The sequence below is a fragment of the Parasteatoda tepidariorum genome, chromosome 4 (assembly GCF_982258835.1).
Source record: "Parasteatoda tepidariorum strain Cologne lab strain chromosome 4, Ptep-v5.0, whole genome shotgun sequence".
Taxonomy (NCBI): Eukaryota; Metazoa; Arthropoda; class Arachnida; order Araneae; family Theridiidae; genus Parasteatoda; species Parasteatoda tepidariorum.
The window spans coordinates 96,953,957-96,971,020 of NC_141758.1; the positions used below are offsets into that span (position 1 = coordinate 96,953,957).

Consider the following 17,064-nt stretch of genomic DNA (forward strand, 5'->3'; position numbering starts at 1 on the left):
CGGCCAAAAATCGTGTAAAATGCAAGAAATATTTTGATTTTTAATTGTCTTAAAGCCAAAAATCACAGAAAAAGCAACTGCAAGAAAAGGTCCGGACACAGCGTAACCCTCAGAACATGCTGATGCTACTTATCACGGACATTCAGAGAGATTAAATCAATCTCTCTGGGCCATACAGAACAATTACTCTGTCTGGCTCAGAAAATCCAATTGCAAGTGAACAATGTTCACCCTGTCCAACGCTACGCATTGAACAGCAATTGAATTTGGAAAAGAACTTGCAGATCCTTCTAAACCACTTCATAATGTCAGTGGATATTTAAAACGCTTTTTTTGAAAAGAGCTTAAAAAGAACAAGTTGATCGCACCACTATCAAAATGGAAATGACTGAAACTAAACAATGTTTCGTTATTAATCTTGTAACAATTAAATTAGAGTATTGTTGGTAGGGAAAGACGGAAGTTTTTTGTATTTAAATAACAAACGTAAACAATGAGTAAGCTAATTGTTAAAATGAACTGCAAGTTAGAATTGTTTTATTCTTGAGCACAAGCTAGGTGTGTAGATGATCAGTTCCAATGAAATGGGAAAACACTTAAAAAATGTCACACTTAGATAGGAAGAAGTGTTCGGGACATAATTTTTTTAATGCATTTAAAACTCGATGTAGCGAAAACAGCATATAACGATAAATTCATTTCTACTACTAATTAATCTACTACGATAAATTCATTTCTACTTCCGTCAAAATATTAGTATTAGAGATACAAAAATTGTATATTTATGGCAAGTTAGCCCACTCTCGCTACAAACGTTTTTAGGGCGGGGTATTTTTCTGCCGTTTATGCGAACAATTCTATTCGAAAAAGGGGAATATATGGAAGACATCTTTATTACTTCTTTAAAATCATTATATTGCTTATTTATGTAAAAAATTGAAAAAAAATAGGAAATAATTTTTTGATTGATCAATTTGCGCAGTTTCAATCATAATTTATGCGGTTTTTAATAGCTTTTACGGCGAGTATAGCTATGCTTTTAAAAATTCCAAATTTTTTCTGTTATGATGCGTGAAATTTTGAATTTGAATAATCACTTTCTAGCACTCTTTATTTATTATGATTTCATTAAAAATATCATCCAAGCGACTTTTCGACAAATATTGTCACGCATTTCCACCGAAATTATTCTAATTCCGGTACGATATTATTACGATTCGCACGTTTCGAATAGTTTATTTAAATACACACTTTTAGCTTGATTTATTTCTACCTACTTTATCTTAAATCCAAGTTATATTTTTCTTTTTCTTTCTCAGTTTTGTATTGCTAACCATTGTATTTTCACTTCTTTTTGAAATTCCGGTAATTTCCTAACAATTTTCTTACAACACTCGAGATTCGAATCGCGCATTTAAATTTCGATTGTATCAGAAAAGTAAATATCGAAATCATTAAAGTCATTGTTTTCTCTTGAATAACCGGTATAAAGGCCTGTTTAGACGATCCAATTTCTTGTGACGTCTTTGTGACGTCAACAATCAGGCAGCAAATTATGTCATCTTCTTGTCTGTTTTTATATATTTTAGTCCAAATAAATTGATCTGTTGCGGTTTATTTGTGTTATTATGATTTTATTTGAATTTATTTAGTAATTTTAAACTTATGTAAGTATTATTTTATAATGTTGAATACGAACAATGCTCATGCGCAAGTTTTTCTTTCAACGAATCAGCGACATTCAAGAACTTGGATAGTGTCAACGAATCATCCAATTTCTTGGACAGAGAAATCCGTTCAACTTCTCGGATTCAAGAAATCGGACCGTGTAAACAGGCCTTAATGCTCGGCAATTCTTAAATGATTTAATTTCTATTTTTTCTATACGTGAAAAGTTTTCCATGCAAAATCTTGATCTTAATCTTGATTTTGACCACTTGAAAATAATGAAAGTTGCTGAAACGTTAAGATGTAATTGTTGTTTTTATCGTTTTGTGCATTCCCATTGGACAGAAAAATCACTGATATGGTTATAATATTAAAGACAGAATCTGCTGGTATTTTTCGTTTTAATCATCATATAATTAATAATAGATGTAATTGTGAAATATTTATTGATCCATTCAAATTTCATACTTTTCAATTCAATATTTTTTCGACTAATATTAAATAAAATAACAAAAAATTATAAATATTTACTAAAAGTTATTTTGTGCATGGAATTATCTTTGGATAAACGCGTTTTATCACTGTGTGCAAAATTATGTAAATTCGCTTTGGAATTCCAATGATATAGCAAAATAAATAAATTTCGAAAAGCTCTCCTGACCAAACTATCGGAGCCATATTTCCCTGATTGCCTCTACCCCCTATAATTTGGGATTCAAAAATCCGAATCCGTTAAAAAAAGATATTTTTATTCAGGAAAAGTACGTTTTTGTGTCTTACATACTAACTATAATGAGTATGAGTATACAAACTGTTGGACAGTTTGTTTCAAAAATCCACTGTCCTTCTCTTTTTTTTTTTTTTTTTTTTTTTTTTTTTTTTTTTTTAAAGTCGGTTACAATAGTCGAGAGATTACAATTCTAAAAATAGCCATGCTTTCTTTCAGAACAGAAAAACAACAAACGTTAAGATTTCTCGCGACGAAAGACTGCGGGGGATATTTTGGGAGTTTCGTTAAATTGTTATTACCTCTCAGTGCAATGCAGCTACCTAACGCAAGTGTCAAGGAGACAGTTTTGACAAACAATGAGGGAAAGAAACTATGAGCCCAAAAGTATAGGAAAATATGTTGTCACATGATGAAGGAATTTGAAGGAAACTTAATCCAAAAGTCAAAAAAACTTTTTCAAAAATGAGGGAATCTCTCCTTCTTCCACTATTAAATCAAGGGAAACTGTATTAAAAATCGACAAAAATACTTGGTCAAATAATAAGAGAAACTCTCCTTCGTCCACTGTTAAATCAAGAGAAACTTCATCAAAAATCAAGAAAAATACGTGGTCAAATAAAGAAAGAAATTCTCCTTCTTCCTCTGTTAAACCAAGAGAAACTCTATCAAAGATTAAGAAAAATACTTGGTCTAATAATGAGGGAAACTCACCTTCTTCCACTGTTAAACCGAGAGAAACTTTATCAAAAACCAAGAAAAATACGTGGTCAAATAAAGAAAGAAATTCTCCTTCTTCCACTGTTAAACCAAGAGAAACTCTGTCGAAAATCACGAAAAATACTTTGTCAAATAATGAGGGAAACTCACCTTCTTCCACTGTTAAACCGTGGGAAATTATCAAAATTCAAGAAAAATACTTTGTCAAATAATGAGGGAAACTCACCTTCTTCCACTGTTAAACCGTGGGAAATTATCAAAATTCAAGAAAAATACTTTGTCAAATAATGAGGGAAACTCGCCTTCTTCCACTGTTAAACCGTGGGAAATTATCAAAATTCAAGAACAATACTTTGTCAAATAATGAGGGAAACTCACCTTCTTCCACTGTTAAACCGTGGGAAATTATCAAAATTCAAGAAAAATACTTTGTCAAATAATGAGGGAAACTCGCCTTCTTCCACTGTTAAACCGTGGTAAATTATCAAAAATCAAGAAAAATACTTGGTCAAATAATGAGTGAAATTCTCCTTTCACAGCCGGACAAAAACCAGACACAAAAGAGAAACTGTAATTTGTCACCCAATGAGAGAAACTTCTAATAAAATTAAAATATAAAATAAACTAGAATAAAACAAATGAATTCCTTTTGAAACTAACTGTAATGACCTCCTCTTTATTTTCCCACTATAAACCGTGAGAGATCGAGACCATCAAGGTTACCAGACAGAGATCAAAATCAGCTGCATCTGAAGCAATTAAAACAATCACAAAGGGAGGGGTTCCAATTGAATTGAATTAAATAGGATTGTTGGTCATCTTACATTATTCATTATCTGGGCGACCGATCTAATGATACACCCCAAGAAGTGTCATTTGGAAAATCGATCCCTCCTTATACATTTGTCTGTCATTTATTTCAATGAATTGCATCGAACTCATTTGGCGTAGTAGCCGTACCTATTAGGGGGCAACAGTTGCCCCAGGGCGACCCAATATAACAAACAGCGATTGAAAAATTGTCTGCCAACCCTCGACCCCATCGTCACTTTTTTCGTCGGAAATATCATTCATGTGACCTTTTTTTTTTAATATTTAAAACGCTATTCAATACACTATTTTATTTACATATATAGTAACCTATAGGGTGAAATTGTGGGCCCCTAATTAGGCCTATAATTATTTCCTCTGGTAGGATACACTAATACCCGGTAATATAGCCTATATTTAATATACGTGGTCCAGTTTTAATATTATGCATACATAGTAACCTATAGGGACGCATTGTGGGTCCCCTATTATATATATAACCTATATTTAATATACGTGGTCTAGTTTTAATATTATACATACATTGTAATTTATGGGACACATTGTGGGCCCCCTATTATATGTATTACCTATATTTAATATAGTAACCTATAGGGCCACAATGTGGGCCCCTTTTATGTATATAACCTATATTTAATGTAACGGTAATATAACCTACATTTAATATACGTGGTCCAGTTTTAATATTATACATACATAGTAATCTATAGGGCCATATTGTGGGCCCTCTATTATATATATAACCTATATTTAATTTACGTAACCGATATTCGTGATCCAGTTTCAATATTATACATACATAGTAACCTATATTTAATATACGTGGCCCATTAACCTATAATTTTGTCATTTATTTCTTTTAAGAGATATCAAATTGTTATGTAATATTTTATAATATTCTGAAAATTACTTTATTTCGGGTTGGTTTATATTTCGTTAATTTTGAAAATTTGTCCATATACTTTCGTTACTAGTTTTAAAAAAAAGTGCTGTGACTTTTTTTTTAAATTTTAAAATTTTCCCTTTCTATTTTCTAGCGTTTTTAAAAAAAATTCTTCACGAAAAAAATTTAATTTCATGTTTTTTTTTTCTAGCAATTATTTTTTTTGTTGGCTTTAAAGAATGTCTTTTTGCGTTTGTATAAAAATTACAAAAAATAGAATAATACAATGCTGTAACACAAGTAAACCTAATAGTAGTACATTTTTAGATTAACATGAACGCGTATCTGTTTTCTTGCCTAAACTAGAGATGAAACAGCTATTAACAGTTGAAAGGCCGGGATAGCCTGGTTGGTAGGGCACTGGACCCATGTCCAAGAGGTCGTGGGTTCGATCACCGCCGTCGGAAGATGTTCCTATAACAAATCATACCTCTGGGGGTACTGACCCAGGAGTTTCCTTGTCTTCTTTATTGGTTCAAAATTACAAGGCTGCGGAGTTGAACATTAGTAGTCGTGAACCCAAAATTGGGTAGGCTGTTCAACGACGGTTATAAAATAAAAAGTATAAAATAATGCTTGCTTGGGCAGGGTTGACAATGCTGAAATCAATGCTTTGAAACTAATCCAGAAGGCAGCAGAATTCAGGAGAACCGTGATGGCTCCGGGGATAGAACGTTCGCCTTCCACTGAGGTGAAACCGGGTTCAAAACCAAGCGATGGCTGGTCGATATGAATTCCACATCCGGCTTACACCGACCTCAGTGCTGAAGTAAGATATCCTCAGTGGTAGACGGATCTTGGGTTAGAGCCCTTTCGCCGTCAGGCTTACCATGGGAGGTTTTCCTTTTCATGTAAGCGAATGCGGGTTAATTCCATCAAGAAATCTTACACGAAAGCAAATTTCTCTCAATTCTCGTTCCAGGGGTTCCCTTGTCTTCTGGATTGGGTTCAAAATTAAAAGGCTATGAAGTTAAACATTAGTAGCCGTATAACCGAAAAATGGGGTCTGCTGTTCAACGACCGATTTTTTATATAATATATTAATCATGCATGCCATTTGAAATATTTTTTTTTTCAAATGGCATGCATGAGCCGTGATGGCTCAGGGGATTGAGCGTTCGCCTCCCAATGAAGTGAGCCGGGTTCGAATCCCAACGACGGCTGGTCGATACGAATTCCGTATCCGGCTTTCACCGAACACAGTGCTGACGTGAAATATCCTCAGTGATAGACGGATCATGGGTTAGAGTCCCCTTACCATCAAGCTAACCGTGGAGAGTTTTCGTGGTTTTCCTCTCCATGTAACGCAAATGCGGGTTATTTCCATCTAAAAATTTCTCCACGAAGGCAAATTTCACTTGATACTTGATCCAGTAATTCCCTTGTCTTCTGGATTGTGTTTAAAATTACAAGGCTACGGAATTGAACATCAGAAGTCGTATACGCCAAAAATTGGGTCGGCTTAATGGAACTAATCAGCATTCGCATTACGCAGAATAGAAATCCTCCCACGGTTAGTTCGACCACAAAGGTATTTTATCCAAAACCATAACTGCCAATGAGAATATTTATCGCGTCATTACTGTAACCTGAGCAAGTGAATCAAGAACTAATTTTATTTCACGTTGATTCGTCGTAATTGTCTGATCTAACATTATCTGATTTCCCGTGGATGGATTTCGTGGCTCGTTATCCACTCTAAGTTATTGTTCCCAGCGGCTTACATCTTTAGACCATCCATAAGAGAAGGCCATACTGCGGGAGAAATTTTTCCTCTCGATTTCTCGTTTTCCTTCATTACTAATTTAAAATGTATTGGGCAGAAGTAGGACATCAGATAGTCCTAGAGTAAGCGATGAAGTTTCAAATACTGAAAAGAAAATTTTAAACTTTGAAAAGGAAAATAAATTATGATAAGATAATTTAAAATTACGCAAACGGTGGAGTTTTCATCTAATAAAATGTTTGCATTTTAATATTTTGAAATATTTTTTCTTTCAGTAACTGAAACTTATTGACTTACTCCAGGTTTGCCCTAAATTTCTTTTAAATTTTATTTTATATTATAACCGTCTTTGAACATCCGATTAAAATTTTTGGGTTTACGACTACCTATGTTCAACTCCGTATTCTTATAATTTCGAACCCAATCCAGAAGACAAGGGAACTCCAGGATCAAGTATCGGGAGAAATTTGCCTTCTTGGAGGACTTTTTGATGGAATTAACCCTCATTTGCGTTACACGGAGAGGAAAACCCCGAGAACGTCCCACGGTTAGCCTGACGACAAAGGGACTCTAACCCATGATCAGCCTACCACTGAGAATATTTAACGTCAGCACTGTGGTCGGTGCAAGTCGGATGCGGATTCGTATTGAACAGCCATCCCTGGGATTTAAACCCAGTTCACCTCATTGGAAGGCGAGTTCGCTATCCCCTTAGCCATCACGGCTCGAAATTTTAAATGAGTAGGATTAAGGAGAATTTGCGACGAAAATTTTCTTCCGCGGTATGGCTGGCGATGAATCCCACTCTGTCGCCAAACCAAAGCCAAGTGAAAATCAAGCCATTTTCTAAATAATGAGCCGGCGATACACATTTTTTTCAGGTGCTGATCCTTCCATAAGAGACTACTATGGTAAAAAAGCTGACCAATATCCAGATAATTATGTTCGAAAGGTAGCAGGCAGTAAAAACATCGAGAGGAGACCTGTGAAACGTAAGTTACCTTTCACTTTTTGAACTGTTCGTGAATTATGGAGGGTTATTTTATGAAAAAAGGAAAAATTTTATGGAGGAAGGAAGTTAAAAATGCAAAGAAAACATTAAAAAAAAAAATTTTTTTTCAAAAAAAAAAAGGAAAAAAATCATAATAAATAAAATGTTTTTTAAAATATTAAAAAAAAGTTTAAATCAAAATAATTTTTTTTAACTAAATTTATATTTCCCATGTGCAAATCCAATTCGGGTAAATCAATGGCTAAAAATATCTTCTAATATTTAACCAAAAATTATTGTTAATTTTTTAATAGTAAATATAAATAATTACTCTAAAAATCAGTAAAATTTTATAATTAGAGCTCAACTTTTATTAATCATAGGTTCGTAGGTACTTTAGGTATTTACCAACGTACCTATTAATCATAAACTTTGAATTATCGAGTATAAATATTATTACCTTCTGCATATCCAGTTTCGAGCCAATCCAAGGTAACTGACAAATCAAATGTGGTTCAGTACTTCAGTAAGAATGCGCCTTAAAATACATTAGACTATCCTCCATTTACGCTTTTATTCTCATATTTTATAATGTGGTAAACTTGTTACGAAAATATTTTAAATCATTTTTACAAGACGCCGGTAAGTGGAAGTACATTTGAATTTGCTACAAGTTTTACATGATACATTTTGTGTTTTATTCCATATTTTTCTTGAATTTTTATTTTCTATGTTTTGCTTGAAATGCTTTATTTTGTATTTTTTGCTTAATATGTTTTATTTTCTTTTAAAATTTTTGGTGCTCCTCACACTATTGTATTGATATATTTTTCTTTGGCTATATTAGTACAATATTAGAAAGCACTCTTTTTTGCGTATAGAATCGTGTGAGCTGACGACGAGATTTTATCTTTTCTTTATTTTTATCGGCTTTTTTAATTTTGTTTAATTTTTAAATATTTTTAAAAACATTTTATTTATTACTTATTTTTTCATCTCTCTAAAAAAAATTTTTTTTTATTTGTTTTCTTTGTATTTTTAACTTATTTTATGGGTTCTATATATATATATATATATATATATATATATATATATATATATATATATATATATATATATATATATATATATATATATATATATATATATATATATAGGATATATATATATATATATATATATATATATATATATATATATGTATAGGAGGACTGAAAAGTAACGTCGTTTCGGCGCATTAAATATTCGTTAGTCTTACAAACAACGGATCTTGCTAAAGAGGGTGATTACAGTATTGATTAAAAATAAAATCCTGATAACGAATGTATGCGTATAAGCTGAAAGTATATAGAATTCATAAAATAAGTTTAAAATATAGATGAAACATTGAAAATAATAAAGTTGATGAAAAGATAATAATAATAATAATAATAATATACATATATATATATATATATATATATATTCACTGAACCACCGTATATAATAGTTTTAAAGGAACTGAATTTATTTGACTTGTTATTATTATTTTTTCCAGTTTATTAGCTGCTTTATCTAATTTAAAGGGGAAAATAAAAACTTTTGGGATTAGGTTTGAAATCTTTAAAGTAGTGTCATTTTAGAATGAATCTATCCATTATAAAAGGGACTGGCTGGATGTGTCGTCTGAGGGGGGGAGAGGAGTAATGGAGCAGGGGCACCCTCCCCGCAAGGGACCCATCGTCCGTGACAGAGGTCGACCTCTGCTGGACACCTAATGGCCGGACTAATGGCTTCTCCAGATTCTCCGATTAAGCAAGCGTCACGTGTCCCATTACGAAATCAAAACTGATAAATCGGCTGCCCCTGCTCACTTATCCTGCTTTTTGCATCTCTTCCACCCCTAATAACCCTTAAAAAAAACGTCCACAGCCTTGCGGAATCAAGTCAAACCTCAAAAAATATACGCAAAAGGAATGCCTCGTAAAATTATTGATTGCAAAGAAACCTTTTTTTTTTAAATTTATTCTACCTGAAAATATTTCTCCTAAAATTTGCTTCCCGTAGATTGAGGATGCATATATATATATTTTTTTTTTTTTTTTTTTTGCAAATAAGGGCTTTAGAAAGGAAAAAAAATGGTTAAAACGTGCCGATTTATGCTTTTCTAAATAATTAATTAGTTTTTCCGTAGAGAGCTTATTAATTTACTTCAGAATTTAAAATGCACAGTGTTAGGTATGATTTTGTTGAAAAAAAATCTAAATATGTTCAAAAGAGAGAGTAAAAAAGAAAGAAAGAAAAAAAAAAAAGAGTCACGCTAAAATTAAATCCATTATTCCTAATAGTCATAATAGTACTCACTATAATAGTACTCCCATGAAATGTATATTACTCATATGAAATTTATTATATTGCGTCATCATCAGCATTGGCACGACAGCCCTTTGTGGGCCTGGGCCTTCCTCAGAAGCTTTTCCCATTCTGCCCTTCTCCCAGAAATTGTTTTCCAGTTCTTTATTATATTGCGTACCATTTGCAAAAACGCTGGAGGACTTTATCATGAATTGTCTTTGTAGGCCATTAATGCACTGGGAGTGCGATTGTTCTTGTTTTCTAGTAGAGCTATCTATGGTCAAGAATTTGATTTCTACCACACCCATACGTCACACCCGTTTATAGGGCGGACCCATTCCTTCATCCACAGATCGTAATTTTGACCAGAACCAAAAAACGATCAATCTCCAATCCAGAACCGCGATTGCTCAGGGGATAGAGGGTTCGCCTAACAATGAGTTGAACCGGGTTCGAATCCCAGAGATTCCTGGTCGATACGAATCCGGATCCTGCTTGCACCGAACACAGTGCTGACTTGAAATTTCCTCAGTGGTAGACAGATCATGGGTTAGAGTACCTTTGCATCGGGGTAACCGTGGGAGGTTCTCGTGGTTTTCCTCTCTATGTAACGCAAATGCGGGTTAGTTCCATCAAAAAAGTTCATCCACGCAAATTTCTACCAATACTTGAACCAGGAGTTCCCTTGTCTTCTTGGTTGGGTTCAAAATTACAAAGCTACGGAGTTGAACATTAGTGAACCTTAAAATGGGGTCGGCTGTTCAAAGACTCTGTTATAATATAAAATAAAATAAAATCTCTAATCCAGTACCTCCAGAGGTATAATTTGTTATTTGAACATGGAGGACTTTGTGCCCCTACAGATATAACGTGCCCCAGTACATAGGTTACTACACGGGGAGTCTTCGGCTGTTTGTATTCGAACACCCGTTCTCACGAACACAAGTCGACTACACTACCAACCAGGCATGACTGTTAGGATGATATATGAGCATAAATTTTATACCATTACCAAGTTTCAATGGTGGTCTTACTTACCCCTTATCTATCTTTTCTTGGGAATTGAAAGACCAATAGATTACTAGATAGAGAAATTTAATGGATTACTTGATTTAATAGAATATCGATTACTTGATTTATAATTTTCGAATCTTATTTTTTGTTCAATGTCTTTTGGAAGTTATTCGAATAAAAGTCAAAAGAACTCATGACTAAAATTGCTGTATTATTATTCTATTACTTTTCTGGTCTAAGGTAATTTTTTTCCAATCATATTTAATGAGTCCATGAATTATGAAATACTAATGTAAAATAAAGTATTTTAAATTAATGTTGTGCTCTTACATTTGTTATTGCTAAAACAGATCCCACTGATTTCAATTAAATTTATTTTAAAAAACAAGTGGTCTTTTACAATCTCAAATAGAGAAATTGTTTCTATTGCAGAAAGACCAGCTAAGCAGACAAATAGTTTCATGCGCATTGGTTCCCTTAATTTGAGGAAAGCTCGCAAATCAACTGTGTTTGCAAGTGTCCGAGGCCACGCTGAAATGGTAAGTGAACATTTGTTCTTACTTTTAGTGTGCAGGATGTGGAGAATTTATTTTGTTCACGCCAATTTTTTTTTTTTTTTTTACTTTAGTTTAAATACTTAATTATTATTTTTTTTTAACTTAGACTCATTTCATCCCAGAAAAGTTACAGGATTGCCACTGAAGACTAAAATGCAACTATTTTCAGGAAAAGGTGACTTTTCCTGTACTCCTAGCAATGTTTTTTAATCATAAATTGGCTAGAAAACCTGCAGCCCGTGAAATATTCTAAACGTGCTGAATTTCTTTTCTTCAAAAATAAAAAATTTAAAATAAAAATAATAAAATTTAAACAAAATAAATAATTAAAACATTAAAAAATAAAAATTTTAGATCACAAATTTAAGTCATCACTTTTTAATGCGTTCAATTTGCGCAGATTCTATTTCTAAGTCTATTTCGTTTCTCGATCGCCTATTCAACAGTTTTAGCTACGAAATTCTGCACGAAATCCCAATTTTTAATAAGATATTACGTTGCATACATTTTGAATTTGAGTAATCACTTTTCACAATATATATATATATAGTATATATATTTGGTAAATCAATTATTCATAAAAGGGAAAAGTTCTTAGAATAAGTGTGTTTTTTTTAATGAAAAACTATTTTTTGAATGATTTCTAGTAATTAAAAGTATTTAATTTTCTGCTGTACTAGTTTTTTTTAATAAAAATTCAGTGCTAGAACACTAACTTTTATATAAAAATTATCATATTTGCCACCAACTTGACTAAATGGATCATGGTATATGACAATTAAGTCATTTAATAAAGTTTTAGTCTTATTTTTGTTCTTATTTAGGCAACTATTTTCATCGTTTTCGGCAACTATTTTCATTCTGTAAGCTACTAAAAGCAACTATTTTGTTCATTTTTTTTCTGTGGCAACCCTGCTGTTATCATTTTATTGTTCTAACACTATTTATTTGACGAATTTAATGAAAAGTAGTTTATAAAAAGTAGTAAGTAATAAGCAGAACATATTGTGAAAATTTTTGAAAATAAACTACAAATGAAAAGCTAGCTGAAATAGAGATATAGTTTTAAATAGCGAAGGTGAGAGGATTAATTATTATGAAAACGTTCAATTTGAAAGTGGTAAAAAAATTCAAACGTTATTAGCAACTAAAAGAATATTTATCTAGAATTTTTTTTTTTAAATTATTTCAATAAACGGACAAAATCAGGAATATTAAGAAAAATTTCTGACGATATCACGAAGATCAATTCTTTGTATGTTAGGATGAAATTGAATGGACGTAAATATTACGTCAATAATTGAATGGACGTCAATAATGTTCCTCTCACTTAAATTCTTAAGGGGGGGGGGGGATTTTTGTCGCGAATTCTCTTTTCACTTCATTACTAATTTAAGAGAAAGAAAAAGTAAATTGAGGCAAACCTAGAGTAAGTTATGATATTTCTATTGCTGATTTTTTTTTTTTTTTTCAAAATATCAAAATGCAAGCAAATTATCAGATGAGAATTTCTCCGTTGCGTAATCCTAAGTTAAGTTATCATATCTAAGTTATCCTAATCCTTCATTTACATATTTTAAAATTTTTATTTCAGTATTTGAAACTTCATGGCATACTCTAGATTTGTCTGAACTCATTTTTTCTACACTTTAAATTTTAAATTAGTAATGAAGGAGAAAGAGAACTTGTGAGGAAAATTTTCTCCCGAGGTATGGCGTCCTCTTAAGTAACCGCTTTGCATGAACGTGAGGGAAATATGAAAGAGTTCTGCTCAGAATAAACTCCATTGTGTGTGGCCAATCAAATATTCAAAGCAGTACCCTCCATTGGATCGTATTTTACACACCATCTTTTATTTTATTTACACCGGTTCTCGTAATCAATAAATAGCCACAGACCATTTTACCGCTGTGGTCTATGCGCATCTTAACTTACTTATTAACTTAGAGTTGACTTTTGTTTAACAAAGGATTTTAATAAGTTTTCCTTATTCTACAGAGATTTGGAAACTTTGATTCTATAGGAAAAAGGATCAACAGGAAAGAAAATCTTTACTCAGGAAGAAATTGGTAAGAAAAATCATCTTAGTGATTAATTTATTTATTATAATTAATTATTTATAATTAATTTATTTTTTTATAATTAAATTTTTATAATTAATTTATTATTAATTATTAATTTATATATAATAATAAATTTATAATTAATTATCAATTTATAGTTAATATTTAATTATCATTTTATAATTACTAATTAATTTTTAATCTATAATTAATTGTAATTAATTTAATAATAGTTTTTTTTAATTAAAAAAAAACTCTTTATACCCCTGTGCAATAAAAGCCACAATCTTTCCTGGAATGTATGTCGCTCGCTTTAAAAACAACTCCTTTTCAGTACAAATTAAATATAGAACATTTTAGTAATTTTTGATTTAATAATCGGGTACTGGGATACAATCTTAATGATTTGCGTGGTTAACTTTATAGGAGTGAATTAACAACTGTTAACTAGGCAAAAACTGTACATTTTCAGAGCTTACTGGCCTTTTTATTTATTTATTTACTTATTTATTTATTTATTATTATTATCATTTTTAAATATATTTTGATTATTGATTCTCAAATTTGAGGGAACGTAGCCGCAATCTTCAAAATAGGTTCCTAATGGTTCAGGCAGAAAGCACAGTCAAAAGCTTTGGCTCTATTATTACATGTTAATTTTATTTTTTCTATCGTTTGCAATTTCTCTAAAACTTTTGAAAAAAATCAAAAAAATTTTTTAGCTCAATATTGAAAATCTATCAAAAAATCATTCCATCGAAAAATCATTCTGCCTGAAAAATGATTTTTTATTATTTATTTAAGGGTATTTTTTTTTAATTGTGAAATGAGCAAATTTTACTTATTAACAGTATGCTACTTTTAATAATTAAACAAAATCTGAGCAACATCCGCGGAATAATTTCAGTATATATATATAATTAAGATACTTTATTAATAAATTTTTTTAAATCTATATCTTTTTTCAGCATTGAAGAGGACACGGACGTCGCCTTCTCTTCGAAAAAACAAGAGACTTAATATAATTGTGATTCAATTTCTATGTAGTGTTGATGGGAAACCACAGTTGTATGATCTTATTATAAATTATTTATAAACGTATTTTTATATATTATAAATGTATTTATATTATAAATGTATTTTTCTATAAAGAAATTATGTTGACAAACATTTTTGAAAAAGTAGAAACTCCTGTCTCGTGCAGAAGTTTATGCGTTTTATTGGACGAAATGGAAGATCTTTTTTAAAAATTCATGGTGAATTTGATAAATTAAGAAAAACCAGAAAAGCTTTTTTAAAAAAAAAAATGAACGACTATGTGTTAAGATCCATCTACATTGGTGTAAGGAATTAAGAGAATTTGCAGACTTGGACGATTATCTCTAGAACTTTTAATAAAATTTGATATTGTACAGTCCGCAAAAAAAAAAAAAGATATCTAATGATCGGATTTTCAGGAACTAAGTGTCAATCTTAATGGTTCCTGGGGGTGACCTCAAATTTGCTAATTAATTAGTGCTAACTATTAATTAAGTTACGAAATCAGACACAAAAACGTACTTTCTCTGAATAAACATATAATTTTTTTTACATATTTGGATTGAATGAAGTGATTTTTTAAACAATTAATCATACAATATGCAACATATTATTTCAATATCTTATTCTTAAACATAACTTATTTCAATGTTTTTAAAATGCCACTAAACATTCAGCAATTCCTTGAGTTATAGAAAAAAGAAATATCGTAAATTATAGAAAACTCTGTGAATGTGCATTAGAATTACTATACAATCTACATTTTATTTTTCAAGCACTTTTTTTCCCTTCAAAAATTATAATCCCTAAAATTTTGTATATAGCTATAATAAGTTATGTTAATTTGATTTTAGTATGAAATCCTCGAATAAATATAGCAAAAACAACATAATCTAAATAATATCAGATGAAAAGTTCATGTGTTTGAATACTAAAAACTCAGAACGTAATAAGTAATTTATAAATCGATTCAAATTTTCTTTTCAAAGGGGATTAAAAAAAAAAATTTTTTTTTTTTGCTTTTTGGACAGAAATCAGCTTAAAAATTGTCTATTGCCCAGAAACTTCGAGATATTTTCTATTAATAATTAATAAAACCTCTTAAAGCAATCACAGAACTTTATTTCAATTTTTTTACGGTCAGATTTTGGTTGCTTACCAACCTAGTAAAATTAAGCATTCCACTTTTGAATTAGTCAATGGGTTATCTTAAAATATTCATTTGCGCAGGCGACTTTTTTTGGCGGTTTTCTGGACTATATATAAACCTTCATTGCTACCCAATTTACCACCCAATTTTTTTAAAATTTTGTCTACCCCCCCCCCCTAATTCAAGTGTCTAGATTCCAAATATGTAAAAAAAAATATATGTTTATTCAGAGAAAGTACGTTTTTGTGTCTGATTTCGTAACTTAATTAATAGTTAGCACTAATTAATTAGCATATTTGGAGGTCACCCCCAGAAACCATTAAGATTGATACTTAGTTTGTGAAAATCCGATGATTAGAACGAAAGTTATTCAGGGTGCTATCTTTTTTTTTTTTGCGGACTGTACATACATTGATACAATACAAAACAAATAACCATTCAACAATTGTTATATACACGCATGATAGTGCATAACACTCGTTGGTAGTAGGAAGGTATGAAACAGTGGTTGCAGAATAAACAAAGCAAAATGGTTTAGTAAGGGATATGGTCTCCTCTAATACAGACCTTGCAACGTGATTTCATACTTGAAATAAGGCAATTCATCGTTTCCTGTGGCGTTTTCATACCTTCCGACTCCAACGAGTGTTATGCACTATCATGCGTGTGTATAACAATTGTTGAATGGTTATTTGTTTTGTATTGTATCAATGTATGTACAATATCGAATTTCATTAAAAGTTCTAGAGATAATCGTCCAAGTCTGCAAATTCTCTTAATTTCTTATATAGAGCATTATTGTTGTAGTCTTATTAATTTTGAATGGTCTAATTTAATCTCTCAAACACTTCGGTTTTTATAAATCATTCTGCTATGTGATGCTATTACAAATATTTTTTCAGCTATGTTTTGATGAGCTATGTTTCTTATGTCAGGGTTGTCACAGGCGACTAAAATGCGACTATTTTCGGCCTGACGAGACTATGGCAACTTTTTTTTGCCTGTAAAGTCTGAAAAAGCAACTATTTTAAGAAAAAGGAGACCATTGGAATACTTTTCTGTATTCCTAGCAATGTTTTTTTGGCAACATGCAGCCCATAGGAGCTTATATATATATATATATATAATATATATATATATATATATATATATATATATATATATATATATATATATATATATATATATATATATATATATATATATATACACACACAACAAAATAAATAAATACAAGAAAACACGAAGCACTCGCTTTAGAGATTTTGTTTTACGCTGTTTTTTTCTTTTTATTTTATTTTA

General features: G+C 31.0%; 1 protein-coding gene across 1 annotated transcript in view; it reads left to right on the top strand.

Annotated features, from left to right (window-relative positions):
* The window catches only part of LOC107439105 (uncharacterized), a 61,532-nt gene extending 46,840 nt beyond the window's left edge, over window positions 1-14,692 (top strand). The window contains exons 9-12 of the mRNA XM_071182784.2: window positions 7,497-7,607; window positions 11,387-11,493; window positions 13,510-13,580; window positions 14,543-14,692. Coding sequence (XP_071038885.2) covers window positions 7,497-7,607; window positions 11,387-11,493; window positions 13,510-13,580; window positions 14,543-14,594 — 341 coding nt within the window. The 3' untranslated portion in view covers window positions 14,595-14,692. The remainder of the gene's footprint in view (window positions 1-7,496; window positions 7,608-11,386; window positions 11,494-13,509; window positions 13,581-14,542) is intronic.
* Window positions 14,693-17,064: the final 2,372 nt, after the last annotated feature.